General features: G+C 39.6%; 2 protein-coding genes across 2 annotated transcripts in view; one reads left to right on the top strand and one right to left on the bottom strand.

Annotated features, from left to right (window-relative positions):
- The first annotated feature begins 54 nt into the window (after nt 1-54).
- LOC118430382 (NADH dehydrogenase [ubiquinone] 1 beta subcomplex subunit 5, mitochondrial-like) lies at nt 55-6,503 on the top strand. The gene is made up of 6 exons (XM_035841236.1): nt 55-238; nt 531-658; nt 4,542-4,608; nt 4,815-4,876; nt 5,586-5,692; nt 6,124-6,503. The coding sequence occupies exons 1-6, from the start codon at nt 124-126 to the stop codon at nt 6,242-6,244; spliced, it is 600 nt and encodes a 199-aa protein (XP_035697129.1). The 5' UTR covers nt 55-123; the 3' UTR covers nt 6,245-6,503.
- LOC118430301 overlaps nt 6,303-17,387 on the bottom strand; it is a 25,709-nt gene continuing 14,624 nt past the window's right edge. Inside the window, exons 26-49 of the mRNA XM_035841046.1 lie at nt 16,862-17,053; nt 16,283-16,453; nt 15,673-15,828; nt 15,052-15,240; nt 14,559-14,720; nt 14,192-14,419; nt 13,833-13,916; nt 13,390-13,484; nt 12,958-13,149; nt 12,314-12,382; nt 11,721-11,841; nt 11,238-11,384; nt 11,042-11,123; nt 10,738-10,849; nt 10,447-10,496; nt 10,045-10,153; nt 9,809-9,909; nt 9,560-9,662; nt 8,314-8,537; nt 8,046-8,112; nt 7,670-7,761; nt 7,253-7,379; nt 7,043-7,084; nt 6,303-6,942 (exon numbers count right to left, since the gene is read on the bottom strand). Coding sequence (XP_035696939.1) covers nt 6,832-6,942; nt 7,043-7,084; nt 7,253-7,379; nt 7,670-7,761; nt 8,046-8,112; nt 8,314-8,537; nt 9,560-9,662; nt 9,809-9,909; nt 10,045-10,153; nt 10,447-10,496; nt 10,738-10,849; nt 11,042-11,123; nt 11,238-11,384; nt 11,721-11,841; nt 12,314-12,382; nt 12,958-13,149; nt 13,390-13,484; nt 13,833-13,916; nt 14,192-14,419; nt 14,559-14,720; nt 15,052-15,240; nt 15,673-15,828; nt 16,283-16,453; nt 16,862-17,053 — 3,026 coding nt within the window. The 3' untranslated portion in view covers nt 6,303-6,831. The remainder of the gene's footprint in view (nt 6,943-7,042; nt 7,085-7,252; nt 7,380-7,669; nt 7,762-8,045; nt 8,113-8,313; nt 8,538-9,559; nt 9,663-9,808; nt 9,910-10,044; nt 10,154-10,446; nt 10,497-10,737; nt 10,850-11,041; nt 11,124-11,237; nt 11,385-11,720; nt 11,842-12,313; nt 12,383-12,957; nt 13,150-13,389; nt 13,485-13,832; nt 13,917-14,191; nt 14,420-14,558; nt 14,721-15,051; nt 15,241-15,672; nt 15,829-16,282; nt 16,454-16,861; nt 17,054-17,387) is intronic.

Raw genomic sequence — 17,387 nt, 5'->3', positions numbered from 1 at the left:
GGATACACAACCAGGCATATGTCGTTAAATTGTCCCTCTGTTGCGCTTCAGTTCTCAGCTGTTAGATGTCGCTATTCATGAGAAGTGAATTCGCATGCGCAGTAGTAGTCGCCTGGTTCCAACATGGCGGCGAATTTTCTGCGACTTTTGCAAAGAGGCGGTTTTCAGTCTCATTTCTCACCAAAAGGTGGGATCCAGAACAGCCTGCAGCTAAGAGTCAGTCCGAAGAACTGCAAAGGTAGATATTTAAGTTACATCTGATGTCATAACACCGTTATTTTACGCCTACGGCTGCAGTCTTTATGTTGTATGTTGCGCGTGTGTCCGCCATTTTTAGGAACAAGGTCGTTTAGGGTATCGTATTCCATCTTACGTCGACGTTATCAACTTTTGTGGTTTAGTTTCGTTTAGGTAGTATGGTGACAAGTTTAGAATATGCTCTGTAGTACCCGGAACGAGGATTGATTAGTGGCTTTTCCGTCATTTTTCTATGCTTACTTCTAACTTGACCTAACGTTACGCTATTTTAGGTCAGAAGCGGAACATCACAGGTAACCCAGAACGGTACCCAGGGGCAGACTTCAACTACCCTAAAACAAAGAAATTTTTCTGGGCCACACCACCCAAGTACCACGAGAGACTCTTCCTAAGAGATGTGGTAAGTCACACAGCTTACATGTTTGTGAGACACAGGCTAAAATTTTGTTATGTCAAAGATTACAAAAGAAATCTGTTTCCAAACCTTGTTCTGGCAACTGTAAGACTTAACCCTTAGAGGACGGGGTAAAATTTTCGGCGCATACAGGAATCGTTGCTAAAATTGTCGGTCCTCAGCGCGCCAACCTACGAACTGTTTGTGGCATGTTAAGATACTTATATGCAAAACTACCGAAGTCACGGGTTCCTCTCTCAGCACTCGGTGTCTAGTGCGGAAGGGGCCTTCCGCACTAGAAGTCTAGTGCCGAAGTTACGTCCGCACTAGGTGTCCAGTGGTGAGTCGACTTCAGCACTGAAAACCCCCTATTCACCACTAGAAACCGAGTGCTGAGACTACCTTCCGCACTAGAAAACGAGTGACGACAAATATTCCGCACTAGGAAACGAGTGGCGACAAATATTCCGCACAGGAAAACCAGTGACGACAAATATTCCGCACTTGAAACTGAGTGCTGACGGCCAGCCTTCGTTACGTTATTTACAATTCCGGGCCAAAGGGTAACTAAATGTCATTGGTCGATACCATTGTATTACATTACGCATTAAAACCGTGGTACACAACTACTCCAAAAAGGGCTATATCTATCACAAATCTTGAAGAAATAAACATTAAAAAAAGTTGTCAGTGTGGTTTATTTTTAATGGATTTAAAAGCTGGAACGGTATTTCTGTAACAACGAATAATACGCAACGGCAGGTTCTTATTCTCAGGACGATAGTTTGCTGATAACATTACGTATTGAAGGTGGTACACATATAATGCCATACTTTGTACCTCGTACAATTGTTGTGCAATAAAGTTATCTCTATAATACATAAAAGAAGTGTAACAAAACGTTCACCTTGAGCCCGAGAAAGCTGCGTATGGGTGGAAATATCCGAGTCGGGTTTTCAAAGAACAGTACAGTACCAAAGTAGAACTGTCTAAACTGTCTGTAGCCGCCACGCATCAACAAATGATGCATCTCAAACACGACAAAAGGGAGCTGTAATTTATTGCCCTTTTTTCTTCGTGAAATTTAGAAAAAGGGAACGAAGTTGACACACTGTTGACATGAGGTCATCATATACATAACATTATACATGTAGGATGTAGCGTGTGATACACACATGCTGTTTTGAGTTCCGACAGAGACAAGACTAGGGCAAAATTGATTTAAAATACTAAAGTGACCGTCATAACGTAAGGTGAGTACGCGCTGCTGCATGTCAACTATGTTTTTGAGTAGCGATTTGGACGCGAGCACTGGAAACCCAGTGCTGACGGTCTTTAAATGATAGTAGCACTCGGCTTCTAGTGCCGAAGTGGTCTTAGCACTCGGCCTCTAGTGCCGAAAAGTCACCGAGCACTAGAAATCCCAGTGCGGAACCCGTGACTTAGGTAGGTCGGCACTCGGTTATCCAGTGCTCAATGACCTCCGCACTGGGTAACCAGTACTGAACGACCTTTGAACCACCCTTCCGCACTAGAAACCGAGTGCTGAGCGGAGATCAGCACTAGAAACCGAGTGATGGGTGGAGTTCGGCACTGGAAAACGAGTGCCGAGACAAGTTTAGGTCTGGAATTCCAGTGCTGACGGGTCTTTAGCACTCGAACAAAGCCGTTCCGCACTGGAATTCTTGTGCTGAAGTTTCTTCCGCACTGGGCCCCGAGTGCCGACGACATTTTCTCCACGAATTCCGCACTGGGCGCCCAGTGCGGAACCCGTGACTTCGGTATACTTGCTACTTATATTAATGCTAGGTAGGTAAAACTATACATTTTTGAAAAGCTAAGAACCTGTAGAATATGAATATATCAAGATAAAGACTGTATCTAGTTTGTAAGGAATAATACTGCAAAAAGGGCAGAAAAAATTCTTGTTGAAGTCTCGAAAAATATTTGAAATGTATATAACATCACCCACAAAGTCTCATAATATTTCAACAAGTCACTGAAAACTATCCTAGACTGCCTTGTTATTATTCCTGAATCAATAAAAACATCAAACAATGTATGTAAGTTACTGTAACTGTTTTATTCTTGCTAGCAAAGATAGTACCGAAAGCCTTGACCAGTTGTAAAAAGATGGGCCTTATCAGTGTTCCCCTAATATTTGACCAGGAAAATTTCACCAAAATTATGAGTTGGAGGAAAACCAAAACAGACATTGCTATCTCAAAGTGTAAATACATGTCTGAACATGCTGCCCTCCCCCATAAGTGAATAAAAACAAATACAAAGCAGAAATTTGGCTGGATCAATAATTTGAAAACAATTTCAGAAACTCATGGCCCTCACTCCTTTATAATAAACACCAAAAACACCCACCTACTCCTTTTTCACGGCAAAGAAACCAAACAAAGGCTTGTAAATACTACCACATGGTACAGGACCGGCAAATGACCGTCAAAATGCCGAAGTTTTTATCAACTTCCAGTGCTAGAAACATCGTCAATCTCTTCCTCAGTGGTGCCACAGCCCCTTCTACGTTCTTCAGCATAATTGGCAATCAATAAATTGTGATTTTGAGCAAAAAAAACAAGGCAAAAACTCCGAAACTACAGCTTCAACCCTCCCCCATCAAAGGGGAATCCCCTGCACATGAAAACGAGGCTGTTTCCCGATTCCACCCGGGGAATACCGAGGAATGCCGATAGCCTTGCAAATGAGTTAGTGGGGGAGTCAGTAGGGGTGGCTGATCGGGCTCAACACAGCAAGTCACCAGGGGTGGCTGATCGGGCTCGAAGGGTTAAACCGTTTTTCCAAATCGACATGTTAGAATACTTTGGAATCAGGACGACTCGGACCATTACTAACTCGGCCCATTGAAAATCTGGTCAACTCGGACCACCCCCCTGGTCAACTCGGACCAGTCGGGTACCAGTCGGACCAAATTACTTATCTTTTGAAAAAAAGTTAATTTGACATTTCTTGGTACATTTGTACTAGTATTATAAAGATTGTCCACAGCTGCTACTACTAGAATGTCAGAAGTTATGGTCATACAGAGTGGCGGTCCTTTGATCTAGTATCATATGTACCGCGGGCGCCGGTGATATTAAAACCGCGATATTAAAACAAAGTGGACACGGTCGGCTTGAAAAAATTCTTAATTAGCAATTAATCTTCAACAAGAATGACTCCTACTCTGATCAATACCCACATCTTATTTGTCTAAAACTATTCCGAAGAGCAAGTAATGATAAAGTTTACTACTGTCCTCTATTAGAAGCGCCTCACACCTATCCACGTGTCCACACACGCTGCGTATTTCGGGGTCAACGACCTAATGTGCGCCGCCTGGAATGCCGAAAACTTCGATGAATTACCCAATCAATCCAACCTACAGTTTTCTCATTTCAGAGTATATACATATAAAACTAGTGTTGGGGTTACATTTTCGAAAAAAAAAATCAATTAAATAGCTGTCCAGGGGGGATGGTGCGAGTTGTCCCGGCAGATGGGCCGAGTTGACTGGGCCGAGTTGGTAATGGTCCGAGTCGTCCGACATTCGAATACTTTTTGGGGTTTCATGTTACATGAAGGAAGTCAAATAATCTACACCCACTTGTACAATACCAGCTCTTTATTTGACATCACTTGCACCATGTTGAAGTACAGTGTACACATGTTAAATACACCAACATGCTACTGCTGATGCCAGTTACCCACCAATATGGTCAATGAGGGATTCAAATTATGATTATTACAATAAAAAGCCTCTCTACTAGCATTTGGGCCCTTCTAAAGGTAGACTTCTAGACTACTGAGTAGAGCATTGCATTGCAGTTTGCACTCTGTGAAACTGTTGAGACTGTTGTTACTGTTGTTTCCTATGCAGGCTAAATACTATGCTCTGACTGGTGTCCCAGCTTTGATCATCATCACATTCATCAATGTCTTTATTGGTGAGTACAGTGTACATGTACATGTTGACATCTAGAATATATGAATTTATATCTTGGAGACTGTGTCATTCAACATGTGAGTGCATGCTAGTAATGCAAAGTTTTGCTTTTATTGACATCTGTGCAAGGAATCCCATTGCGAGATAAAAAACAGTCAAGCTAACAGCATTGCACTTCAATAATGCATACATGTATATCACCATCAGGACCAGCAGAGCTGTCAGAGATACCTGAAGATTACGAACCTGAAGACTATGAGTACCATGATGTAAGTACACAGGTTTCACTCAAAGTTTCAGTGTGTAATCCAGTAACAAATTTGTAATGCATAGTAATTAGTACTCCTCTTTGTTGAAATATCCAGTCCATGTATTGTTTTTGTTCCACTGTGTTAAGTTTTGAAGGTATCACAGGATAAACCCAGACAGACTGTCACTGAGGTTGCTGCTTTTGGGGCATGTAGTTGTTATTGTCGTAGCTGTTAGTGTTACTGATTTGGACATTATTGTCCTTGCAGACAACAACACAAAATGTTAACCATATATACGTACCAGCGCTCAAAATAAAACCTGCACATGCTGGTCAATGCAGGTAAAACTTGGGGCGTGCAGGTATTTCTGATGTCTACCTGCACCAGGCTATACACTGTGTATTATTGTGTAATGATGATCACTTATAGTTTATTATTATTGTGAGTACATCAAAATGTAAACTTTTTTTAGTTTCTATTCAAGGCAGTATTCCCTTACCAACTATGTTAGTAAACAGGTGTATAAGTTAAAGTATGTTCATAAGGTTGTTTGGTCCACTTTGGGGGCAGGTAACATTTCTCTGGTGCAGGTAATTTCAAAAGTTACCGGCAGGCAGACAGAAAAAAATTATTTCGAGCTCCGCACACACAACCCTGTGGATTAGTGTGGAATGTTAAGTGCTTGCCATACTGCTCTGACTTGATTGCCTATTGTTCTGCACTCCAGCACCCCATCACACGGTTCATCGTGCGCAACTTCATGCCGCCCTACCAAGAGGTCTATGAGAAGATGTGTGCAAAGATTGACTTTGAGAATGAGAAGAGGCAGTGGAGGTTTGTGTTGCACCTTTTTGTTGTGATGCTTTATATGACCAATGAAAAGTAGAAAACAGAGGTGGGATGCAACTCATATGATATATGAGCTACTTATAAATATATTAGTTACAGTAGACTGAATGATTTATAAACTTGGAAGATATATTTACATGTGGAAAGATTCAGTAGAGAACAACACTTGTTGTACAGATGACATCTTGCAATGACCTACATTGTACTTGTATGTTGTGCTTTAATAGAGGTCATCAAAAGATTAGGACCCATTTTGTCCAAGAAAGAAAATTATTAAAATGTTTCTTCATCACAGTGATAATTCTATATCTTTTAGTTACACAGCAGCATTATTTATTGTAGCATTCCATAACAAGTCTTTTTAAATCTGTTAAGTAAGCAACCATAGTAATATGCTGATTTCCCTTCCCTCATAGGCAAAAACATAAGATGGTGGACTACCTGATGAAGGAGCGAGGGGATGGCTTGTACCATTACATCCCCATGACCCCAACTGAGGTCATCGATTACTCCCCCAAGAGTGACCCTGACCAATAATATGTCCCTGTACTTTGTCAAACAACCATGCTTTTGTTTCTGTGATAGGGCACTGAAGTATCTTCTTTTTGGTACAAATTGCTTTGCTTGTCACTTAATCAGGTCTAGATTTCACATATTCAAGTTATGTAGACTGTTGGAGACTAGTTTGGAAGAAAAAATACATCACATACTGGATACTGCAGTTCAAGACAAGTGGATTTATTGTGTATAATACAAATTAAGGATGTGTGCACAACAATAAATGCAGTGAGAGTTACTGTAATTCCTGATTTTTTTCAATATACTTTTATGTTCATGGTTTTCACGGTGACGACTGTAACGTGAACATATCATTACTGAGAACAAACTATAGTTGACAATGATAAATAATTCATTCACCGTGAACATTTAGTTCCGAGAACAAGTTAAATTTTCTCAGACTGTGAAAGTTTGGTACCGAAAAGACAAAGTGAACTACAGTACTTTATCCAATACAAATTCCTTTTAGTCCCTCTTCCAGTCCTTGGACATTTCTGTCTCTAACACAAGCATGCATAATATGGGTAAACATCGACAAATAAATAGGATGCATGATGACAGCATCTTCATGGGATGTAGACTGGCTTTTTAGCCTGCTGCTGCTTACTGGCCTGCAGTGTGGCCCAAGTGGACCTCTCCACTGGTATGCCCAGTTTTCTGTAGTAGGAGACCCTCACCTACAAGAGACAAGAACACATCCAAATGTACACATCGCAAATGTAGCTTCATGACAAAGCAAGAATCAAATCTTGGAAAGAAATAACTTATACTTCTTACCTCCCTACTCTTCAAGCAGCAAAAGATGAAAATGTAGCATCCCTGTAAACAAAAAATATTGCACATTAAAAGAAAGGTTATAATCTGAGAAAATGATAGATAACTTAGTCTAGCAGCTGAAGACTGTTAACAAATATAAAGTAAGAACCAGATGCTGTCACTATAACCTAGACATCAAAAGACTGCCCCCAAACAACTAGAGATTAGTACCTGAAGTATGTTGAGAGCACCGTATGCAAAGTCCATCTGTATGGAGTTCATGTGCAAACCAAAACTCCACACTAGCCAGGTGCCAGCAACCAAGGGGAGCAGCAACACAGTCTTCTCAATTTCATCCCTGTGGAAATATGTTCATAACTATAATAGCTATCTTTTTGCTGGATTAAAGCTGCCACTTCAGTTTGTCTATTTCAAGATGTCATGCTGTATAGGATGAAATAATGAATCGTTTCAACACAACTAGTTATAGTAGAGTTGTATCAATGTGAAGACGAAAAATTTGTAGACACCACTGTTTGTTAACCTTGTACATAGGTAAAACACAGCTGTATGATCCTGTCTAGTTTGTAATGTTCCAACTGCTTTAAATCTTTTAAGATGCATCTATTGGTTTGATATGATACATACTCAGTGATGTCAAAACCAGGGATTGTGGTTTTGGCCCTGGATACGGTCAGGTTGCTCTGTCGGATGACTACACACAGGATGATTGCAGACACCTGAGTAAAGGTGTGAGATATTCACAAAAACAAATTGAATATACAGTATTACAATAATCATAGGAATATTGTTTAAACATAGATCGCAAATCTTCTTCACAACTGTGACGAAAATTGTAGGCATCAAAGTGAAAAAGATTTTTGAACCACTTGTCCACACCTTGACATCCTTAATGATTAAATCATCTTATCAGAGCTGCCATTGACATTGCATAGAAATATGTTTTACTTAAAGTTTAGGATGAAAGTAAATACTGACAACTGGTTCATACTTTCAAACTTACCATCAGGATAAAACTTGCGGGTGCGATAAAGGCATACTCCATATAGTGAGTCTTTGGCAGCCAGCAGCTATTCAAAGAAAAAACTCTAACAATTAACAGTGAAGAGAGGCATACATTGTCACAGTGATATTACCAATACATCATAAAAATGGAGCATTAAAACACTACTGTAAATCTATTAAGTCAAAGCAATGTAAGTATGTTTGGCTGCTGGTCGTTGTTGCTTGAGAACCATGTAAGTCGTTTTCAGTGGTTTAAGGTTACTCACATGGACATGTCCTTGTAATCATCATAATTTAAGATGACAGGTGCAGCAGCAGCAGCAAGTGGCAGGAGGATACCCAGAATGCAGTACTTCTCCCAGGGTGCCGGGCCCTCGGCCAGACTAGCGTCTCGGTAGAGCTGCAGCACCCTCGCCAACATCCACATGAACACAGCCAGCAGGAGGAAGTGCAGGAGGCCAGACACAGCCAGGCAGATGTACCGGCCATACTGTGGAGGAATGGTGTCAGTTTACATTCTATCACTACTGTATACCTGAAGTTCGCTTAATCTTCTAAGGCCTGTATCAATGCACAGACATGGCAAGAGTCATTCTGGGAGGGTTAAGTATTATTGATGAGTGCCACCTTTAATTCAAGGTGCAATCTGAAACCATTCCCAGCATGCTTTGCTACCTCATTAGCTATGCAGAGCTAACAATACCAGTAATTTTGCATTTTTCTCATTACTTAAGAAACGTAAACTAGTTCTGGCCATGGTTAAAATATTAACAAAGGAAACACCAATAATGAAAGCAAAAAGATCAGTTTCTCATGACTTATTTCAAAATTTTCTTTAATGACATAACAGAAACCACAAACAAAACTGACACAAAAAGTGTGCTATATATATGAGAAAAGATGTCATCTAACGGACATGGTTTGCCGGGAATGCTCGCTTTAGGGGTTACCTACAGGTACTTATTTACCTCCTTGCCCCTGGGAAGGTCTGAGACAAGGCTGATTAAGGCTCTAGCAGGGCCCTGGCCTAATGGCACAGGTGGGACACCAGAGAAAGGCTTGGCAGTGTGCAAAGATGGCACAAGAGGCCCTCGACCATTTGGGGAGGGCTGATGCCTGCACTCGTGTCATAGTTGGAAAAGTCCCATAGCCAGCAACTTTGAGTTCAATTTGCGAGGCAGCATACTGTGCTGTAACTCAATTCAGACTACTCTCCTGACAAACCTTTTTTTAAACTTTCGATATGTTTTAGTATCATTTAATATCAAGGTTTTTCATATTATGACTAACTTCTTACATGACATTTAATTTTTTAAGCCATATTTTACCCATCATGGCCCTATCTTGTCTATTCCATCAATTACATGTAATTTAATCTAATCAATGTCAAATTGATGTTAATGCAGATTGAATGTAAAACCCTATTGAACAACACTATGCTTTGTTGCATGCATGCAATGATACCATTGTTATAATTTTTTGTAAGCATCATTCCAAAACAGTTTGACTTACCCATTTGTCTGTTTTTTCCATCCCTACAAAGATGGTGACCTCAATGGCCAACAGACAGACTGTGAGGAGTAGGAATAGGTAACCAGATGTATCCAGGTGAGTTCTGAAATTGAAAAAAAATATTATTAACAAAAGATTTCTCCATGTTAGGTTTCGCTCCTAGCTATTGTTTGATTTTGCCCTGTTACATTTTAAAATGAAGTAAAGACAACTGTCAAACTGTCAGGAACTGTGTAGGCAACAATATACCTGAGCCATAGGAAGATCAGCAGTGTAATGCTCAGTGTTGCCATGGCAACAACCTGGCCAATCCATGGAAGGTTAGTAGTCGGTAACATGACTTTTGGTTCCTGTAAGAAAAAAATATCGGCGATTAAATATGTAAAAATGTTGTAAAACTAACATTGACGATCACAAGAAAACGAGAAGACTGCAAAATAATATCTTGGACTACGTGAGTGTTGTAAATGCAGGAAAGCCCTTACTGGTGTGACCAGTTCTGTTAAGACAGCAAACGCTGTGAGGTGGAAACACTGGCAGATGGTGTAGGACTTCTTCCTCTCCCTCACCTCACACCCAGATGGGTTGAATAAACTGTGTAATAATGACACATGCATTGAGTATGCATCTTGAATAGAAACAAAACATTTCATGATTCCTATAAATGTAGTAGGTAGCTTTTGTGAAATATGCCTCTGATGTGAATAGTAACTTGTGCAGACTTTGAAAATTGGTTGGCCATGATTTCTTCATAACCACAGAGAAAGTACACCTGTCCATAACAGCTTCAATAACCTCAAAATGGGACTGTTGTCACTGCCTCAAACGATAGCTTTAATAGCACACAAGGGGAAATGATGTTCAACTACATGGAATATTGTACATACCGATTTTGGTCTTCATAGTCCAAGTACACACATAGCGGGTTCTTCGCCATCTACAACAAGTGGAGAAAAATAAATCTTAAAAAATTATGACATGAGTGCAAATGTAATCAAGCTCTGAATACAACAAAGAAGGAGGTAAAAAACTGACAAAAAATGTAATCTTTCTGAGATGACCAGTTTGCAAGGAGGCTCAAATTAATATGTAGAAAATTCTGCATAAATGCAAAGGAAAAATAAGTGCCTCTATGTAAATCAACATGATCATATACACTGTATGCCAAAAAGCCTCACTTTTGTGTGGTGTATCTTGATGGTAACAGGATTGAGCAGTGCCTCTTTTGGTGGAGGATAGATGACGGTACTCAAGACAGGGCCGTTCAATGTCCGATTCCCATAGATATGCCTGGAGAATGTTACACTCAAAGGTAATAGTAGCTTCAGCAGCTTAACTCAATCTTAACTTGTTATTAACAAAAATATTAAATCTATGCATCATTCATAAAATGCTTCATTTTGTTAGAGGCATAACAATACAACTATGCACAACTGACAACAGAAATAACATTAGATTTCCTGGCACTATAGAGCTCTTCACCTTTGTATGTTGTTACTCTCCAAAATCTTGTCAAAGTGCATCATCTTGTAAGTGACCACTCCAATGCTGCTCACCTCTTCCTCTGGAGTTAAACAAACAAATATGTCATTGAAAAAAATACTAGCTTGTCAAGCCCTTTGCACTGTCTAGGCCACATGCAAGAATAGCAACATTTGTAACTGTTGTCCTTGCTTACCTGGATAACTCGTCAAGATTTCAGCAAAGGCCTCTGCTGGAATTGTGATCTTGCTCTTGTCCGGTGGTGCTGGACCCCATGTGGGGGGTCTCGGCTGTGTTACGGACTCCAGAAGCTGTCTTGCTGGGACTACAGCTGCATCCAGTTCTAACAACAACAAAAAATAAACAAGTTGTTTGCATTCCCTCTTTCCCTGCAGTCTTAAGTTCAAAACATATAATGGCAAATGTAAAATCTCACTTAAGGGGCTTTTTTTTCTCTATTTGCCACTATTAGATAGAATTAAGTGTAATGTAAAAAGTGTAATGATGATGATGAAGTGTAACCCTACTTGTATGTGAACTCGTCAGCAAGATAGGAAAGAAAGTAAACTCAAACAGTGAGATAACAATATAGAATTGATATACAACTTCAAATTTAACTATTTGAAATTCATTATCTTAAGTGTGTGCTTATCTGTCTTGCAGAAAAAGGAACACTTACCTATATTTTTCTTATGCACTGTGACGTAGTCCTCTCCGACATTAGACAAGTAGTTCACAATCGAGGAACCAAAATCATCCATTGAGTTGATAAGTGACGTCACATGATCCTTTGCATCTTTCTGTAGTATAGGAATAGTTCACAGATAATGTCATCTATTGTTTCCTTACAGTGAATGTATTATCAGAATAAATAATAAAATGAACTTCTTACATGGTAACACTGTGAATCCTGCTGCTTTTTAAAAAGCATATTAAAAAGGCATCTTCAAGATACATTAAGAATTATAAGATATAAGGTGCAACATGTATCAGCTAACCAGCAGAGGATGTTAACCCAATATTCAGCACCATGGACAGTGCCAACTCCTAGCTCCTTGGTTGTCAGGTATTTCTTACAATCACTACATTGCAGGTCCTCAAATAGCAAGACAAATTGCAGAGTCTTGCAGAAATTATACATTGATTCATGTACACTTATTAATAGATATGTGAAATAAGAGATTGCATGTTGTATTTGCTGACAGATGAAGTATAATTGCTGCATAAAACTTACATTGTGGGGGAAAGTATCTACAGCAGCATTAGCCTTACCTGCTTGCTGGTGGGCCAAAAGTCTCCATTTTCATCTGGTAGTAGATAATCAACACTTCCAACAAGCCCCTATAAAATAATGTACATGATAAAACTCAGTAAGTGTACAAAAAGCTTACGGAATTGTAACAAACTGTAGGGACCATATTTCGCTTGAAACATTCTGTTCCTAAAATTTTCATGCCTCATTCAAGCTGAAAAGGATATGGCAGAGTTGATATATCTGATAGAAGCTTATTTTTTATCGTTAGGCCACACCAATTTAATTTCTTGGTTCACGGATTTTTTCATAAAAAATATGGAGCGAGAGGGCGAAATAAAAATAAAAATTGTAAAATGGTTGGGGTAAAGGTAAGGGCTAATCCAAAACATAAAGAATAAAAAGTTTTCAGCTTGAAAAAAGTACAAAAACACTATTACTGTACAGTAACAGCACCTGTTCATTGAAAATTACAAAAGTAGTGTCAGTTTTTATGTTTGCTACACCAGAAACTTGGTGAATGGTTTCATTAATGGTGAAAATTTGCTGAGTGGTAATTTTTATTTTTATTTTTTTTCCCAAAAAATAGGAGCGAGCGAATCCGTGAACCAAGAAATTAAATTGGTGTGGCCTTATCTGCTCTTAAAATGTCAGTGTCACATACCCTTATGAACGTGTCTTTATTTGAAAGCGTCCCATCTGCCACATTGAGAAGGTCTCCCTGTGACAGTGTTTTTATAACCTTTGCTGCAGCGCTGACATCCCCAAACCCTGAGGCTTCCCCAGCTACCAGGCTTGCCTCCAAATTTTGGACTGTTTGTACTGGGATTAGATTATCTTGGAGAGGTCCATTTAGCTGAAACAGAAAAAGACACAATGTACGCTATGTATTCTACAGAACCCTTGAACCCAATACTGTCTTACTGATGCTCTTGCACTAGGTTTCTCTCTCTTGTTTCTCATTTAATGTCATGTTGCTTATTATTATCTTGGAATACTAAATCAAGGCTCCATAACACTTGGACACACTTGGATAAGATTTGGACACACAGGACACACTAAAAATCTTTTTCTAATATGTTGGTACATGTATTACCTTATCCACAAACTCTGCCATGATCTCAGACACACAGTCTTGGAAGTCCTCTGCCTCCCACTGAGAGTATTCACTGCACTTCCGTCTGGCCACACCTGGAAGTGGTCAATCATCATTATTAAGCTCTCTTATTATAATGACTTATGGCCACTACACAACATGTCATTAATTAGCTGTTTCCTTGTGTATAGTTGTGTGACAAGTCTATCAAACATGGATGATAAACAAAGTACATTATCTATATATTGATACATATAATAGAGCATGAATAAAGACGTTGAAAGACAGTTTTCTTCACCGTTAGCCCTACTGTACCTTGAGAACTAGGATGAGTCTGTGAGCTATGGGTGCTTGAGACCATGTGGAAGGGTAGGAAAAAGAGAGGAGTTATTTAGTAGATTTAAAGAAAGTCGGATGTTGATCAAGTTATGAAGTTAACCCACCTCTATAGCAGATGACTGTTTGTACGGCCCCAGCAGCAGCTTCTGGCCAGGCCTGATTGTTTGTTCCTATCACTGTTGGGCACACTGTCAACGTAACAACAGGATTTTAGTTAGATTACCCATGAAATTGAAGGCTATAAGTATAATCCTATTCAAAGTTTCCTGCTAAGCAAAACTTTATGTATTCTTAATATTGTTAGGTTTTCTAAGCGTTCAGTGTGGCTATTCTGTTTCCAAGATAATGTTGTATTTCCAAGATCATGTTAGCAACTGCCGAGGCTGTGTATTCCAATATCTAAAGCTACATGCACATATTATCCCTTCCAGTAGTAATTATGGTAAAAGAAAAGGACACCAACTTCCAACATTGTCAGGAGGAGGCCTTGATGCGTTGCAGGCTGCTAGATTGCAGGCAAGATACTGGACCTCCATCCCGAGACCCTCTCTGTCTCCCTCACATGGCCTGCCACCGTGTGTCGGTGAAGGGTCCGCACATTCCCGTGTACGTTGCATCACTCCTCCTCCACAAGTTACCGTACACTGACTGTACTCCGACCAAGCTGACCACATGCCATCTACGGGAGGGGCTATAGAGAATGCACATTGCAAAATAACATTAAGATGCATGCATAATATATAATTTGTGATGGGGAAATTATGCAAAGTACAGTACTGTTACAACAGACGTTACAACAAGACAATCAATAAGAGGGTTGTGAAACCTACTTGCATAGCAGGGGTATGGGAAACACTGTTGGACATCTATGTCAGGTCCCTCACAGTTTTCCGATGAACAATTTCGATGCCTCTGCCGAGTGCCATTATCACAGCTCACAGAACAGGGGCCAAATGGAGACCATTCAGACCATGTAGGTGGTGGAGGCAAGGCTGTAGAACAAGGTTGGGTATTATACATTAAGGTCAAAATAAACTATTTTCATTGTACTGGACAGGTATAAATCTACCACATCTTTTAGTGAAATATGTTGCCAAAATTCAAAAGCTAATAAGAAAAGTAAGATTGGACCATCTTCACATGCAATTTTACTCAATGCATTATAATTATCATTACATCGAAGCCAGTCTTACAGATCATAGATTCTTGCACATCATTTGTGAAATCTTATTCCTGCAAAGTTCCAGACAGACTACATTGTATATAATACACAGCCTTTATCTTAATCTACATTGCATAAGGGAAGATTTTTTAAGAACATACCAGGGCACTCTTTCAAAAAGCAATCCCTGATCTGTGTTTCATGTCCATGTCCATCATCATCTCCAGGACAGCTATTGCCTCCCAGTGCAGGTTCAGGGTTGGTACAGTTGCGTGTTCTGGTCTGGTTACCAGGACCACAGGTCACCGTGCAGGCAGTGAATAGACTCCAGATGGACCATCCTCCATGGACTTTTAAAAATAGAAATTTTATTGGTCTTAATACATGTACCATTAGCTGCAGAGTGGAAGAAATATGTCAACTGTTTTCAAAAGTTTCATACATTGTGATATTAATTTAGTAATTTTTTTTTATCTGCATAGTTCTGTAAAGAAGATTTTGACCACAGTCGAAAGGAGAATTCAAAGCAACAGAGGAACTTATGCTGACTTGTGAAAGTATGACATTGCAAGCTGTTGTTGCATGATGTCACAAAATTTCCTATGTTACCGTTTTAGATATGAGACACAAAAATGTCTTGTCAATTATTCTTTTTCATTAAGTCTTCTCTCTCTTTCGCCACAGTCAGAATATCTATCATTACATAATGTTACTAAAGAGCTTTGATGTTACAAATATCACACAACCTTAACAACTAAAAACAAATTTTCAAACATCTGAACCTGGACAAGGCTCCTCATGACACTCTCTTATTTCCTCAGCCTCTCCAACACATGATGAACCATTGCACTGTCTTCTCCTGATCTGTAGTCCACCACCACAGGTCTCAGAACAGTCGTCAAAGGCAGACCAGGACATCCACGCTGATATCACCGGCACTTCAGGGAGAGCAAAAAAGATTGTTAACTTCTGTGATAAGTCAACGCTAACAATCTTAGTCTGGATTGAAAAGGCCACACACTGACTTAAGATACAATTAAACTTTTTGTGCTTTGCCATCAGCTTGTCAATAAAGTTTTGTTCGATGGATTAACAGAAAATGAAAACTAAATCAAATCACTGACCACTGCGTTCTGATCTGCACTTGGTTGATTAATCTCGAACCAGATCCACGGTGCGTAATGTATAGTATCAAACTTTCCGTAGGTGCCCGTTTGACTCCCTTGGTCGGCTACACTCCTTGGCCAGCTTTGATACTATCTTAGGGCACCGTAGGATCTGCTTGGAGATTATTGGTTGATATCATTTCAAATCATAAATTAGACAATTATGATTCTTTTGAATGTGGACAATGAGTAGCATTTGCTAAATGATACTAGTAAATGAGTAAACCTGGACAACTCTGTAGGTTGCACTGAGCAGTCTGTAACTGTTGCCCTGCACAGGTTCGACCACCATGTCGGGGGATAGGGTTGGAACAGTTACGGCTCCGTGTCTGGCTGCCTCCATTACAGGTTGCTGAGCAGCTTGTGAAGTTTGACCAGGATGACCACCCTCCATGTACTATGAACATAAACATTCAGTAGGGTTAACTACTCTGAGATGGGAGAGGTGAGGCCATGATATAATCATCATAGTTACACAGGGGCACAGAAATCTAAAATAAATTAACTCCCCTCCTGATGGGCTGCAAGATCTTGAAAATGGAGCAGCTCTTGAAGTCATTAAAAGTACAGTGTATTAAAAGTTGAAAGCTTGTTCCTTTCCTTTACATGCCATATAGAAAGAAATTTTTCCTACAGGTAACATACAGTTGTGAAGTCTTTGAGAGCCTTGGAGAACTTGTAAGTCTGGTACTCTAGTACATCAAAATATGTATGCTACAGTGATGCACATGAAGACAAGTTTTCCCTGGGTAGGACTGATCTACATGTAAAATGACCTCAAGAAGACAAGGATTTGTATACTTACCTGGACAAGATATATTATTGCAGGACGATATATCCTCTTCTACATCCATCAGAGTCTGGTTCCTCCCCTCACACTTCTGTACATGCTGTCCATCTTGCAGGAGACACAACCTCCTCTTCACCTGTCTTCCCTCACCACAGGACTTAGAACAGCTGCCGACAAACTGCCACTCACTCCACTCTGCCTCAGGAGCTACAGAAAAATTTCAAACATTTTTTTTCAAACATTTATTTTATTGTCAATCTCTGTTATACATGTATGTTAGTGTTGTATAAATAAGCAAGTTCTTTTTGCCGATTTTGACTATTATTTGTTGTTTTATGTTACCTTGAGCAGAAGACCTAACGTATATATAGTAAGCAAAATTAATGTGCTTTTTGTATAATGCTCAATTGATAAATGTAGATAAAATGAATAAACAAATAAAATAAACTTTTATTTGGCAATGCCAACAGGGTGAGTCCTTTCTCAAATTGCAGTTACCTGGCAAAAGAGGTAATATAGTCCAAGGAAATCTTGAAAGGAG

This window comes from Branchiostoma floridae, chromosome 14 (assembly GCF_000003815.2).
Source record: "Branchiostoma floridae strain S238N-H82 chromosome 14, Bfl_VNyyK, whole genome shotgun sequence".
Taxonomy (NCBI): Eukaryota; Metazoa; Chordata; class Leptocardii; order Amphioxiformes; family Branchiostomatidae; genus Branchiostoma; species Branchiostoma floridae.
Note: the sequence above shows the minus strand (reverse complement) of the source record. Positions and strands in the feature narration are given on the sequence as shown.

Coding starts and splice junctions, on each gene's coding strand:
- LOC118430382 (XM_035841236.1), top strand. CDS start 124: ATGGCGGCGAATTTTCTGCGACTTTTGCAAAGAGGCGGTTTTCAGTCT. Junction 659..4,541: donor GACTCTTCCTAAGAGATGTG/GTAAGTCACACA, acceptor TTTCCTATGCAG/GCTAAATACTATGCTCTGAC. Junction 4,609..4,814: donor ATTCATCAATGTCTTTATTG/GTGAGTACAGTG, acceptor TATCACCATCAG/GACCAGCAGAGCTGTCAGAG.